This window comes from Sarcophilus harrisii, chromosome 2, assembly GCF_902635505.1.
Source record: "Sarcophilus harrisii chromosome 2, mSarHar1.11, whole genome shotgun sequence".
Classification (NCBI taxonomy): domain Eukaryota; kingdom Metazoa; phylum Chordata; class Mammalia; order Dasyuromorphia; family Dasyuridae; genus Sarcophilus; species Sarcophilus harrisii.
Window position 1 is genome coordinate 558041653 of NC_045427.1, and position 14844 is coordinate 558056496.

General features: G+C 38.9%; 1 protein-coding gene across 7 annotated transcripts in view; it reads right to left on the reverse strand.

The window, feature by feature from the left end:
• ARMH3 (armadillo like helical domain containing 3) overlaps positions 1-14844 on the reverse strand; it is a 217773-nt gene that overhangs the window by 150599 nt on the left and 52330 nt on the right. For all 7 annotated transcript variants that reach the window (XM_031955731.1, XM_031955728.1, XM_031955730.1 and 4 more), the window contains 5 exons: positions 12946-13004; positions 11603-11668; positions 10097-10166; positions 8920-8980; positions 1814-1902 (listed from right to left, as the gene is read on the reverse strand). In XM_031955731.1, the coding sequence (XP_031811591.1) occupies positions 1814-1902; positions 8920-8980; positions 10097-10166; positions 11603-11668; positions 12946-13004 (345 nt within the window). The remainder of the gene's footprint in view (positions 1-1813; positions 1903-8919; positions 8981-10096; positions 10167-11602; positions 11669-12945; positions 13005-14844) is intronic.

Genomic DNA, 14844 nt, shown 5'->3' on the forward strand with positions numbered 1-14844 from the left:
CTGAAATGAGAAGAAAGGTAGGATTTTAAGAGGTAAAGTAGAAGAAGGAAGTATATTCCAGGTATGGGGTATGGCTTATGCAAATGCATAGAGATAGGAGACAGGATATCAAATTCAAAGGACAGACAGTAGTCTGATATGACCAGAAGAATAAATACAGGAGAGTAATGTGAAGTATGACTGGAATGAGAGGCTAGAACCAGCTTATGGGAGGCTTTAGAAGCCAGAAAAACAAACCTGTATTAGAGACAAGAGGGAGACAATGAAGGGTTTGAGCATGAAAATGATAGTCAGATTTTAAGCCTTTGTTTTTAGGAAAAAATGAGAAAGAAAGAGGAGTTTCAAATTATCATTTAAGCCAGAGGCCTAAACTAGAGTATAAGGACTGAAGGGAAAACCCAAGGAATAAGAGGAAAAAATAAGATCTGAAGGAGACTCAGAGGAGGTAGCAGGCAAAGATAAATGATAATGACTAATGCAACATAGAATACAGGACAAAATAGTCATCTGTCCCAGGGAAAGAAGCAAACTGCATTTACGTGGTTATAAATTCATGCAGCTACATAAACACACAACCCCCCCCACACACACATACACATAAACACACAACCCCACACACACACACATTCTCTCTCTTCCTCTCTCTGCTTTATCTCTGTCTATCTCTACAATTCCAACTTTTACTCTTCAATACTCAGTTTTCAGAATGTGACAGTCACAACTCTATTGCTGAGGAAACACAACAATAATCCTTTGCAACACACTTGCTACAAAGTACAAACTTCTTTCACATTCAGTGATTTCATACATCTCTCGCTATCCAAGTATCAGTAATGCCAAACATATAATTCTCCTTCCCTCCTTCTTTCTGTCCCTCCTTCCTCCCCGCTCCCCGCTTCTCTCCTTTCTCCCCTTTCCCCTTTCCGGCTTTCTTTTTCACAACCACAGAAGAAACTACAAAGAACTTGTTAATCCAATAATTAAAGATTTCTCCTCTTTATGAAGAGCTAAATTTAGAGAGTCAAATTGGGTTGGGAGGAAACCACCCACCAAAACAAGGTAGACACACCCCATATAACGAAGCTGACTGCTGCTGGGTCTTCCTACAGCACCAGACGCTGACACAGCCTCTTCTGGTGAGAGCCCAGAGGAAGAAGGCAGAGCCAAGCTTGCCCCTATTCATCTCTGACAATTCAGGAGGTGGTGCCATCAGGGCCAAGCAAACCCACTTGTCACCCACTAGCATTTGTGACCAGAAGCCTGCCCTCTCTCCTTTTTTCCCCTACCTCTTTGAGTTAGCCACACAAAAGGAAAGGGGTGGGAAACTCACATTAGCACACCCTTAAAAGAGACCCACTCTGCTTGCAGAGGGTGGTAATGGCTCAATTGGACTGCCAAATCCATCAGACGACCCAAGTAAACACTATAATTTGCTGCTTTTGTCTCTAGTATGGAGGGAGTAGTAGAATCTACACTGTCTGTAAACAGTAATAATGCCAGATGCAACAGAAAAAATAGGATTCCCCGCCCCATCCCCTGTGACATTCTTCTTGAGATTCATCCTGTGGAAATGAACAGAGGCTTCCCTCTAGTCTATATGCTGCCACCAAATGGAACCAAACGAGAACCCAAGCTTAGAATAACTTCAGCTACTTCTCTGGCTCAAGTCCTTGAGAAGAGCCATTTAATTTTAAAAAGTAGTAATGAACTGTGTTTACAATAGGAGAAAGAGAAAAGGAACAATCAAGTCTGAGTCCCAATGCTCTTCAAAAGAAAGGTTGAAGGCAAGGAACAAGGATGAAGCAGCAGTTACCTGACCATAGTTCTCTCCACGTATAATGTAACCGCACTCGGCATTTCTTCTGGTAACAAAGGAGTTTGTGTACCACTTGGATGCAGCGCCTGTAAATATAATAAGGCAAATCATGACAACAGCTGACTTTATAGAGCGGCTTTAAAGCTTATAAAATGTTTTATATAACTGCCTCAGTTGATCCTCAGAACAACTCTTTAAGAAGGCTCTAGAAGTATTCACTCCATTTAGTAGACGAGAAAAATGAAATTCCAAAAGGTAAGGGACTTGCCCCTGGCTATCTTTTCATATATGCTTGATGCAAGATTTGAACCCAGGTCTCTCCTGTCTCTAGTGCAGTACTTTTTCTCTTATATAACACATTAACTCTAAAATTGATGAGACAGAAAAATGTGATGCTGACTCCCCAGTAGCAATCTAGGAATGGGAAAGCTTTAATATTTAATAAAAACACCTTAAACAAGAGAACACAGATGCCAACAAATCCATTCCTTAATTTTATATTAGTCTAAACCTATGATTTCAATGACAAGGAAAACTACCAGAAATCCCCTTCAGCAAGGCAAATGTGCAACTGAGTCTCTAGGAATTGTTAAAGGTACTGAAATATTAAGTGATCTGCCCAAGTCAGTATAGGCCATAAGCAGGACTTGAAAAGAGAACTTCCTAATGTCAAGGCATACCTTCTACCCAGCAGATCATGCTGCCCCACAATTCAGCGAGGCAGAAATGGCCTCCAAAGGCCAGACTTTCTATTAGTTAATGATGGTAGTACTGGAAAACTCTATTTGTACAATGGCACTTAACTTGGTTAATTTGATGATGTACCCCTTCTGAATGTTGAGTGCCACCCCTTGCGTCCCATTGAATTCAATTTATGGGATATAACAGGCCAAAACAAATTTAGCGGTCTGGGAGCGGTTAATCTATCCAAACAGTGAACTATTATCAAATGATTTAACACTAATTAATAACAATAAGATAATGTATCTAATCGGTACAAAGATCTGGCAAGAGTATGTAAAAGTATCTTCATGTCTTCCACAGGAAGAAGAATCCCTGGTACTGGGACATTTTGGCCAAAAGTAACTACAACTTTGAGAAGCCTTTCCTTTGGTTTGTTAGAAAATAAACTGAAGACCCAAATTTGGAACTTGTTGGCATGTCTGCTCTTGTACACCAGATGTGGTCACAGATCCAGCTGACAGCACAGCATGAGCAAGACTTTCAGATGACTCAGACAACTGATGAAGATGATGACCTATAAGAAAAAGGAAGCTGGAGCCCAGCATTAGGAGCTTAATTTTATACATTGGCAACTGTCCTGTGATGTCAGTGGTTCAATGTGTTTGCCACTCTATTATACAGCTGAGCAGAACACATAGTTAATCTTGATGTTGTTGAGGGAGATGAATAGGTTTCAGAGTAAATGTGACATTTTGAATGTGACATAATTTTTATTTGAAACCCATATATTTATCCATTTCAGACTACAATCACATTTCCCTTGAGTTTTAAATATAAGACTGCTGCAGACCCACCACAATATTCAGTGGTGACTTGTTGGTTACTGTCATTTCTAACCCTTTTCTCTTTCGATCACAGTAATGCTGTGTGTTTCAAATATCTCCTTCCCCTGTTACCACTGGAGAAATGAGACTGTCTCCCTTGTGAGTCTCTCCATTAAATAGCCACTATTCCACAATACTGGGCCACTTTCCTGGGAAGCAGGTTGTTTAAGGGGAGTCAGTCAAGGTGAGTTAACATCAGAGTTGGGTTATTCTGCTCACAGGGGCAGAACTGGGTTGCTGAGAGACTTAATTAGACTTGAGTTTCTAAACCTTTGGAATCCTGAAGAAAATAGCTCTTTCTATACCAACAATACACACACCAGAAAAGATTATCTCTAAGCAGACAGAAATCAATGAGTAAGGTAACAAAAAAACTGTCAACGTCTTTCTTAAACATAAAAACATATAGAATTCTACAATATAAATAGAATTTCTTCCTTTCTACCAAGAATCCTAATATATTTTTATAAGGACAGTAGTTAAGAGTTTTACCTATTATGTTATGGCACTCTTTTTTTTTAGCTTTTGTTTTTCAAAATATATGCACAGTTTTCAACACTCACCCTTTCAAAACCTTGTGTTCCAAATTTTTTCTCCCTCCCTTCCCCCCAACCCCTCCATTAGCAAGTAAATAAATATATGTTAAACATGGGCACTCTCATAATCTTAAGCAGTGTTGTGTTAACCTCACAAAAGCCTTACTTTAATTAATGGGGTTTTCTTATAAGGATTAGAGGGAAGAAATAAGAACCTACAGTACATAACTTATATGAGCACATCACCTCTCTGGGTTGTTGACTGGTGGGGAAGTCATTATGTATACCACTTAGAGAACCATGAACCTGAATGCAATTGGACTATTAAGTGTCCCTTCTCAGATCAACTTGCTCTTACTTGCTCTTCTGCTTCTTTATCAAAAGGAGAGAAAAGTCCATGTAAAAGAAAAAAAAAAAAAAAAAAGCCTTCATTATCACAATTACTGCATTCCAAATTGGGAGGAAATGCTAAGTTACGGTTCTCTTAGCAACGTTAACTTGATACATTCTATAGCTAGGTAGATTTTGATTGCTAGTTAAGCCATTAAATGTCCATTTTAATATTCAGCCTATGCAATGTGGATAATTAATGTCCCTTATTTGAGAGCATTAGCTTTTGCATTTCCTATTTTCATTTTAAATTTCAAAACTTAATGTTCAATTAAATATAATTTTAACACTTGAAATCACTAGTGTTTGGAGGCCTCTAAATTGCTTGTAATCCAATGTCTAATTCCAGTTTCCAAGCCCTGACTCCCCCTCCTTTTCCCACAGGGAAGACTCAACAAAAGTCTCTGGAGAGGGGACTCAGCCAGCAGGATTGGGAATGCAACTTTATCCTGTAAATGAAAAGGATGGGGAGTTGCGGGGACACCTTTTACAATTCACCTTAAACAAGTTGCAAACCTACCATAGACATGGACCCACACAACCTAAAGGTTGTAAACAAAGAATGCAGATGTTCCTCCCATTACTGGATAGTGTTTCTCATCAAGATAGTTCACATGTCAGTCTCAATATAGAAAAACAGAAAGACAACAAAGGATACAACAAAAAAAGGGATAAGGGGATAAGGTGTCTCAATTTAAAAAGCATAAGAAAAAGGTGACACAATTTGAAAAGGCCATTGACTGCTAAGTTGAAAGATGCCACAATGTGGAAAGGTCACCGGTAGGCTGGACTGGACAAATTGGACTGTTTTTAAGGAAAGAAAATCATGATAGGAAAAAAATGAAAATTATGTCATAAGATGATGTGTAAACTAGAGAAAGTAAACTCAGGGGACACATGATAACTGTCCTCAAATAACTCACTTATACAATCCATATTCCCAATTTCTAAGTAAGTTAATTGACCGCTTCTGAACTCTCACCCTAAAGCTGAGGCATCTTGATGAATGACTACTATTAATATAAACTTATCTAGCTAAATTCAAGACTTAAAACACTTCATTTTACTTTTAGCCTTCTTCTCATCTGCCCTATTCTGATCTGCCTACTTCCAACATATATACTCTATTTTACCCTTCACTCCTGCTTTCCACTTCTTGCTCCAAGTACATAAATGAAATGGACAATATGGTAGCTTTTGGAAAGGGTGTTGTTAGTTAACTGGCCTGCGGATCAAGTCACTATACTTTTAACTATGCATACTAAGACTACTTTCTTTAGCCACTACAATCCTGTTATGTGTTTTCTCCCTCTATCAGACAGTAAGTCAAATGAGGACAGGGCCTACCTTACTTTTTGTACTGTATTCACAATGCTTAGCACAGTACTTGCCATATACTAACCTCTCAATAAATGCTTTCTGATTCATTCAAGAAATTTTATTTGTTCTGTTTGACACCAGAGGGCAAGTCAAGGATCAACTGGACAGAAATTGCAAAAATAATATTTGAAAAAAGGAAATACTCCCTAACAATTGGAGCTGTCTAAAAACAGAATGAAGGCAATGGACTTCCTATTATTGTAGTTCTTCGAGAAGAATCTAGATGACCATTTGTCAGGCATAGTATTGAAAGCATTCTTCTTCACATATGGATCAGGTAAGATAGCTGTAATAATTCTAAGAACAAGATAGGCAGAGTGGGGAAAAGAACAAATAGAAATAGAAGAACAGACATAGAAAACATACCAGGTTTCTCTACTAGCTTCATTTAGTTTCTCTAATATGTCCCAACTCTAGTGCAGCTTTGACTGGATTCCAAAAAATAACTTTAAGGAATAAAAAGAGAGGGTAGAACTGAGAATTCTGAGTTCTTGGGTTGTGATCTGAGAACAGAAGGGATCTTCTTGAGACATTATTGATTTCACAAAACTTAAGAAGATACCCTTGAATATCAACCATATGGTTCATAATGCTGTTCTGGAGCATGGAATGAAACTAATATCCTAGACTTCAGAACAATAAATGTATTAAGATACAGGGACCTCAGAACTGGACCCATAACTATATTTAGGTTCCCACCCCCCTACTGACAAAGGTATTGATTCCTCAGTAAGTTCTCACTCTCACGGACACACAACCTGGGTAAGAAGAGAAAGATAAAGGACAGAAAGAGGTCACAGATTTTTTCTCTAGTGATAACCAGGTCTAGAGATACTGATAAATATCTATATGATCTCAAAGCATATCACAATTACAAATGGAGAATAATCAAACTATTTTCTGAAAGTGACATTTTCTCCTCCTTGAAAGCCTTCATAATAATTTCTCACTGGTCTGCTGTAACACCTCTCTACACTGCCTGGTCTGCCACATTATTCATAGAGACTTCCTCCTTTCTCTGTGATACTGTAATTAGATCTGCTGATCTTGCAGGATTCTCTCAGACAGGATTTTAATGAAAGGAGCTATATAAACAAATGTCATCTGAGAGACTCAGGCATCTCTTAAGCTTCCCCTTGTTTATTAGTTCTTTATGCATAATTTTTTATGCACATGTGTCTTCTATTAACAAATATGCTACCTCTTCTATAATTCTCCTGTGACACAAGCCAGGATATACATCTTTTCCCTGGCAATTGTTTGAGATTTGGGAATGTCTAACACAAGAAGAGTCCAGACTTTCCTAAAATGAACGTAAAGATAAGAGTTTGCTCTCCCCAAAGTCTACTTTTCCCCAAACTCCCTAAACATTCACATAAGCATTAGGACTTCTACAGCAAACAGAATTGTTTAGTGAGGCTTTTCTACCTCCCACTATTCTAGAAGAAACTGATTTCTTCCCTCTCTTCTTCTTAGCCTTGATTACTATTTACTTTACCTAAAGCATTCTCCAAAAAGTACATTTGCTTCATTTCTGACCCAGATTTTGAAGTATTATGATCTGCTGTTCCATTCAGTCTTTCCACATTTCTTCATATTTCACTAAGCATATTATAAATTTATCTGTAACAGCAAAAATTCATTTTGCTTTCAATTTTTTATTCTGCCATAAACTACCAGAAAATAATGTACAAAAAGAGAAGGAGCAGCAGCCATCCAGCTGGGATCAACTAAATTGACCTAAAAGGGACTTGATGCTCCAGTGCTAAAACCTGTATGAGAAGGACAAAGGGAACTGGAAAGAAACATACCCAATGGTAGAATGAAGAGAGAGAGGTATCTTCTGCCCAGCCTTGCTTAACTTAGTGTTTATATTTTCTTTTCTATTTTCCTTAATTTCAGGACATTCAATAAGAGAAAAGGCAGAAAAGTAGGAAAAAAAGACATAAAAAGTTTCACATGGAAGTGTCTGAGGACAACAGAGAAAGGATCTCTGAAAAGCTCAGCATATAGGAAGTTGCCTAAGCCCAGAGCTTGCAGATTTGCTTCTGCCAAGGCATGCAGGACCTTTCTATATTACTTTGCAAGCATAATTTCCTAAGACACAAAACGTCAGACCTGGGGGTTACAGGATCTAGGAAAATCAAATCTAATTCCCAAACTTCCCAGGTACAGAGCCCACCTGCCTTAAACAAGCAGTAACCTTGACTGATGCACATTACAGAGCTTTCCATAACTTCTAGAATTAAAACAAAGGTAGTAAATTCCCTAAAGAAAAAATCAAAAACAAAAACAAAAAACTTAGCCAACAGTAAAATTTTATCACTATTTCAGATCTGAGAAATCAGAGACATAGTCTACAACCCTTCAGAAAACAGTAGTTGGTCTCCATTCAAATGGTAAAATCCTTTCCCTCCTCAGATCCTAAGTCAGGCATTAAAGGGGCACAGAAAGCTTGCTACATCCCATTATGGCAGGAAGTGCCAAAGAGAAAAAAGGCACTAAAGCTGATGTAAGACCAAATTATGACACTTTCTGAGGAGCAAATATAATACACACATTATATCCAAGACCAAACTAATTCAGTGCTGCTGTTTCTGGGCACAAAAGATAAGAGGTCTTCAAAAGTACAAATAGGACCTACAATGCTTGGAATTTATTTTAATTTGGTGGCTCCTCAGTTTCTTATGGTTGTGTTTATTGTACAAATTTGCAACAGACAGTAAATCCTCATTAGTGGGCTGAAGATTTTACTCAATGTCCTCACACCAACCCATTAGACATAAACAGCCAATGAAGTCACACAGACCAGGTCCTGGGAACAAGAATTGAGCTCAGTTTTCAAATTACTCTCCTTCCCCAAGAAATTGAATTCCAAGGCCCTGAATTTGCCTCAATAATCTGGTAAGATCTCATGTTTTTGGACTGCAATATTTGTGCTGCTTGGAATTGAATGCTTTGAGCAACAGACCCTGCCCCTATGCTCAATACACCTCACATATGTGACTGGAGATATTGACAGCATCCAAACTAGTTTGTACATTTTTTCTCTTTTAGGAAAATGCACAAATCTACTCTGAAAAATGCCCTCTGGCATTTTTCCATACATGCACAAATGTAATTTTCTGGAAATAAAGTATATTTAGAATCTTTTGTGACTCTTATTTCCTTCTTACTCAAATTCCATGAGATTGATCCATACACACACAAAATGGCCTGTGGCACTTACACATAAAGATCCATAGGAAACTCCTTCATCATGTGTGTTACAATGAACTCCACCATCAGATCTAAAAAAATGAACAACAAAAAAAAGATTGATCAAGAAGAAGCCAGAAATAAGTATTCATGTTGGACAAAAAGCCCTTCTTCACATATATTATCAACTAAAACCTACTAAACATATCTGTATTCACACCCAAATTTCCAGTCTGAAAGATTGAACTTGTGCCCTGCCTACCTCCTCGAGTATAACAAGGAAATAAAATCTCCCTCCCTCTTCCAAGATACTGCTTTGAATCAACTAATAAATTCAGACACACGAGGGAGACTCCATTGTAGAGTTATTTCATGCCATGGCACTAATGCAAAATGCCAAAGGGAAATCATTCTCTCTTAGAATGGGGTGATGAGGCAAGCAGAGGAGAAATTATGGATTATCCATGTTGTCAGAGTCTCAGCTCTGGAACTCTGTCAATCTACCTCATTTCAATATCATGCTCAGTTTGACAGATATTGACTGCAATGGTCAGTGAGGCTGTAAGTCAATATAGGTTTATTATATAGTCTTAATTACTGTTCCTAAGTACAACTAGATTTAGGTATCAAAGCTGGATGGCCAAGAGAAATGAGATTAAGAGCACAGTCAATTCCTTTGCGGAAAATTCAGTATCCTGAGCAGAAAAGATCGCCCAGGATATAGTCTTACATTCCTGTCATCCTGTCAACTCCATCTCAGCTTATCCTACCCAGGTGTAGACTACAGATCTGAACTCTGCCTATAATTTCAAATTGTATGACTTCTAGCTAACAGACTAGTTAGACCAAAATAAGGGAGGAAAAATTCTGGGATAGCTTAGTCAGAAATGGGATTATTTCACAGAGTTGAACCATACATCAAGCTGAGCCATGGTCATTCATCTCACTTACTGAAAGGCATTTCTCTTATGAACAAGAGAATCCTTTATGGAGCACAGTGATAGAAGAGGTACTTAAGCAAACACAGAATTAGATATACTTTCTCAAGCCAAGGAAGCAGTCTAATAGGAAGTTAAATCTACTTTCTAACAACCTAGCTAGGAACCTCCTCCTTGAGGAAGAAACACCATCAGCTGTTATCTATCCCTCCTTTTTGAATACCTTCAGATTGCGAAGCTGTGACTGTTACTGGAAAACCACTCACTCACCCAGCACTGCGCACACCAAAGGGCGGCAGGGAAGGTTCTTGTCTGCTGCTTTCTTCCTGTGTCTCATAGGCTTCAAATACACAAGGATGAAAGGAAATCAGGGGATGCCTGAAAGGACACCTAATGCATCATCACCACATTTCTCACACAAATAAAATTGATCACCATAGAGCTACTGCCTCTCATTTGTGTGACTTGAAAGAAAATGGATTAGACATGCTCCTCAGATGCTACCACAGAATTATGGCTAAAATGCAGTTCACAGCAAGTTGACAGATCCCCAAGGACTCTGGAACAATCTCCAGGAGGGGTGTTGTAGAATGATCTTCATACACTGGCAACAAGAAGTTTCATTCAGACAATAAAGCATGGGATAAGCAGGGAGCAAAGCTATCTAAATCTCATCTTGATACTCTCAAACCTCCCCCTAACTTCAGGGAAATCACCAAGTCTTAATATTTCATTCCCTCCATTGCACAGATGATGAAAACAAGGCACCTCCCAAGCTTCATCAACAGTATGAAAAGAAGACATCAAAACAATTCTATTTTATAAATTTATACATTTTTTTTTTTTAAATAGATGCACTGGGGGAATAATTGCCATTTAATGTATAGCTTATATAGTAGGGGTTAATGTTTCTCCATCTTTTGGTTCACATTAAAGCTTCTTTCCTTCTTTCTTTGCCTCCCTTTTTTCCCTCAGTCCATACCCTTACCTGAAGGTGCTCCACCCAAAAGAATGTAAATTTTGATTGCTGAAACTCTGCAAGGTATCTTAGAATTAGGCTAGATTTCCTTCTTAAGGACCATGCCTTAATCCAAAATCACTCAATCTCTCATGGATTAGCCAACAATAGGGCACAGCCCAAGCCTCACTTGGTCATAGTTTAGGTTCTGATGGCAATTGTTTCTATTTTGGCCAAAAACTCTGAGAGCTATCCCCTCCCAGTTTGATAAAATTTTTTTAAACTAGGTAAAAGAAGCCAATCTTTGCCTCATTTCTTACCTATCCTTAATCAATGAATGGGTATTGCCTCAGTCAAACCAAGACCTAGGGAAGATCTTAACTTTTAAAAAGGCCAAGGTCTTCCAGTGCATCCAGGACCATATCCAGTTCTCCTGATCTTTATCTTGTCATTTGACCCAAATGACTTGGGATTGGGAGAGACTGAGGCTGGTTACTTTGCACAGCCCTACCTCACTGAAATTCAATTCACTTGCAAGTCATGGACTTCTCGAAGTCATGTTCCTCTTTGAGAATGAAAAGCAACCACTATGACTATAACCTATGATCACCTCAACCTGCTCTCCTTCCAATTAAGTCATAGCAAGAAACTGTGGCACACCATAGTAAGAATCCAGGATAGCCAGATAGAAAGATAGCAGAGAGATTAAGAAAAGGTCACTCTGCATAGCCCTTCTAACCCCTCCACCCAAGAAACCTTCTTTCCTCCAACAATAAAGTTTCTCTTAGATAAGAAATAAGAGCCAAAAGCCAACTTACCATTCTGTGAAGATTTACTCGAAAATTCATGTTGTCATCATGTAAAAATGCATTAGCATACTGGTCCTAGAGTGTTTGGGGATGGGGGTTAAAAGAAAAGGAAAAAGGAATTAACCTAGCAATCTGCCCATTCCAAGGCTAAAGGAACAAGCCAGTCCTGGTAAGTTCAAGCAAGAAAATTTTAAACCATGAGATTTTATTTGAGTAATCTCTGCCTCCTATGGCTCTGCAACCTTATTATCCCAACCTGTAAAAATGTAAAAGACAGCTTGAGATAAATACTAAAAGAATTTATTTCCCAAATATCTCTTCCCTCACATCTATTTAAGCTATAGATGTCGACAGCTCCACACAAGGTTCTAAAAGGTTGTGCCAAAGACTGGACTGGCCCCCAATGGAGCTGTACTAGCAATTCACAGAATGACATTGACCCCCGTATCTCTTCCCCCTGGCTTTGCCCTAAGCAGCCAGTAAATTAATGACTTCCAACAGAGATCAGCAAGAAAAATCTCTTGGACCCCACACCTGACATTCCCTTCTGAAGAAAAAACCTGCCCAGCGTCGCCAACTAGAAGAAATCACTGAGACTTTCAGAAGAACACTTATTTTGAAGATATTCTCAGAGATAAATGGCAGTCTTTGTAACAAACAAATCCTAGGTCTGAAGAAAGTACATCTTCACTGGCTGGAAGGGCCAGTGTCAATCCTTTCCCCAACGGAAACAAAGGAAAGAATAAGACTAGGGAAAATCATTACTCCTTATACATTCTCTTGCTTTTGTTTAATTCCTAAAAAAAGGTTAAGAGTCAGAACAAGAGAGAGGCAGAAGAAGGGGCGAGGGAAGAGGCAAAAACAGGGGCCAGGCTAAAATCAGGAATAGGGGGCCAGAATAAAAGAATGGACAGCGGCTGAGGCCAGGGCAGAGGCTGGGGCCAGGGCAGAGACAGAGAAAAGGGAAGGGAAGGAAGCCAAAGCTGTCACTTTGGTTCCAAATTCAAGTCCTGTTTTTCTTACAGTCAATCAGGATTCAGGATAAATTTTAGTCTTAAAGTAAATATCAATAGGTGCCTCTTTTAGTAAGAAGTACACGTGTTCTGCTTTCCCCTAAGGCTCCTGCTCTTCACCAAAATCTAGAAACAGCCTAACTTTCTGTTTTCCCTAAGGCTCCTCTTCCCCTCCTGTGGCAACTGAAGTGTCTTTTTCCTTTTGCTAAGTGCAAAAGGCCTAATTTGGTCCTCTCCAAAATAAGGTGACTTTCTTTCTAAGCCCAAAGGACACTTAAGAAGCAGAACAAAGCAAACACATTTGAAAGACAGAATGACTCAAAGGCTGGAGGAACCTACCTCTGCGATGCACGTGAGGATAATCAAACAAAGTTTGCCACTGTGGAGGCGGTGTTCATCTGCAAAGGGACAACAAATCCTTCTCAAATCTGCCCAAAGCTGCTGGACCCACACCCCCAACTTCCTCTAAATAATGAGGGAACAATATTTGTTCCTGTCAAAGAAGTCATAAAATAAAATTCCTCCCTTGATTCTTGTTACTAAAAAATCCCTGGTATGGAATAAGGTCTTTTTTTGGAGGGGAAGGAAGGAAGAAATCAAGAAATCTCTACAATCATTTTCGTTTACTTTAGAGGCATAGATAGATCTAAAAAACTCTAGGACATCACTTCTAATTGTTCTGACTTTCTAATTAATAACTACTACAGCCATTTCTTCTCTATAGCAGGCTTTAAAACCACAGTCATGGGTATTTACTCCCAGACACACTGGGTTTCAAATAATTTGCTACTTAGAAGGGGCCTTTTCTGTCCTCCTAGCCCCACTAACTGAGCATTATAATCACCACCTAACTATGACCTCCCAGGTCAAACACCTTCCTTGGTGATGTAATCATACCTGCCTAGCCTGTGCATAGCTTGCTATATTTCCAAGCTGTACTTTCCCAGGCATTCTAGTCTGCTCAATCTGCACTGTTTGCAGTAATTCATATCATTCTGACCTGTCACAAACCCCCACTTCAGTCTGCTCATTGGTTGGTGGAGGCCGGGAAGCTTCAGGAGCAAAGATGGTATGAGAACAAATCTACAAGAGCAATAAGCCACCTGCCCAGATAGGATGGCAGACAGTTTGTCTGAGAATGTTAAAATTTCTCCTTGAACCCAACTTTTACATAGGATCTTCATACAGACTGATTTATCTGATTTATTTTTATTTTCATTTGGGTTTCCTTTTAACCAGTTTCCTAGTTAGAAAGCATTTAAGGGTAAAGTTAATGATAATAAACAACTAGTCTCTTCTTTTTACTACTTAACTTTGGAAGAACACAGGTGCCTTTTTGTCTTTCTTTCTCTTGCTTTTCATGATGTCTATGAAAGCCAGAACAGCTGGTCGGATTTCAGGCATTTTCATGGGTTGTGCATTCCACACCTAACCTCAAACAAAATCATTAGGGTCCCATGACTTGTACAAAGCATATTAGAAATTGAGGTTGACAGGAAGACTGGGAGTTTCTCATTTCAAGTGTTGGTTCAATCATTTCCCTAGACCATAACCATCTATTATTGGGACTAAGAGTATCAACAGTGGCCTAGAAATTCCCACTCCCACTCTCCCGTGGAAAAAAAATCCTTCCAACACAACTATTATCAAAAGGTTAAAGCTCATGGTCCTGAAGGGTAAGAAGAGGGGCATACCAACCAGTCATAATCAGAACATTTGATGTTCTGTTTTAGGCCTTGAAGTACCCTGATGGAACTCTGCTTTTAGGCAAAAACCTCTCAGTTAACCAGTACCTTTTGCTTTGAAACTCACCTGTTTCTTTCATGAAGATTAAACACTTTTAAGGAAAATCTAACAACTTAGAAGTACATTAGAAGCCATTGCTATAGCTCATGCCTACCCACCACAGATAGACAGTACAAATAGATAGTGATCAATTCCTTCTATGGCACTTGTTCTAACTCACACAGAAGTCCTAATGGGTAAGAGACTAAGCAGATATTGGCAAAAGCAAAGGAAAATGTGAGCTGCTTCTCTGCCCTTTGACTCTGGCTATAGAAGTGTTCCCTGCCATCTCCCATACATAAAAGCTAGAAGGTACCATTTCCAAAAGCCCACAGCCCATCTTCCAGAGGAAGTAAATACTTCTTTTGTAGAAAAAAATTTAAATATCAGAAGAGGAATCCTTAAGCAAAACTCTCTAAAAGAGTCACATAATCTTTCTAAGATAATAAAAAA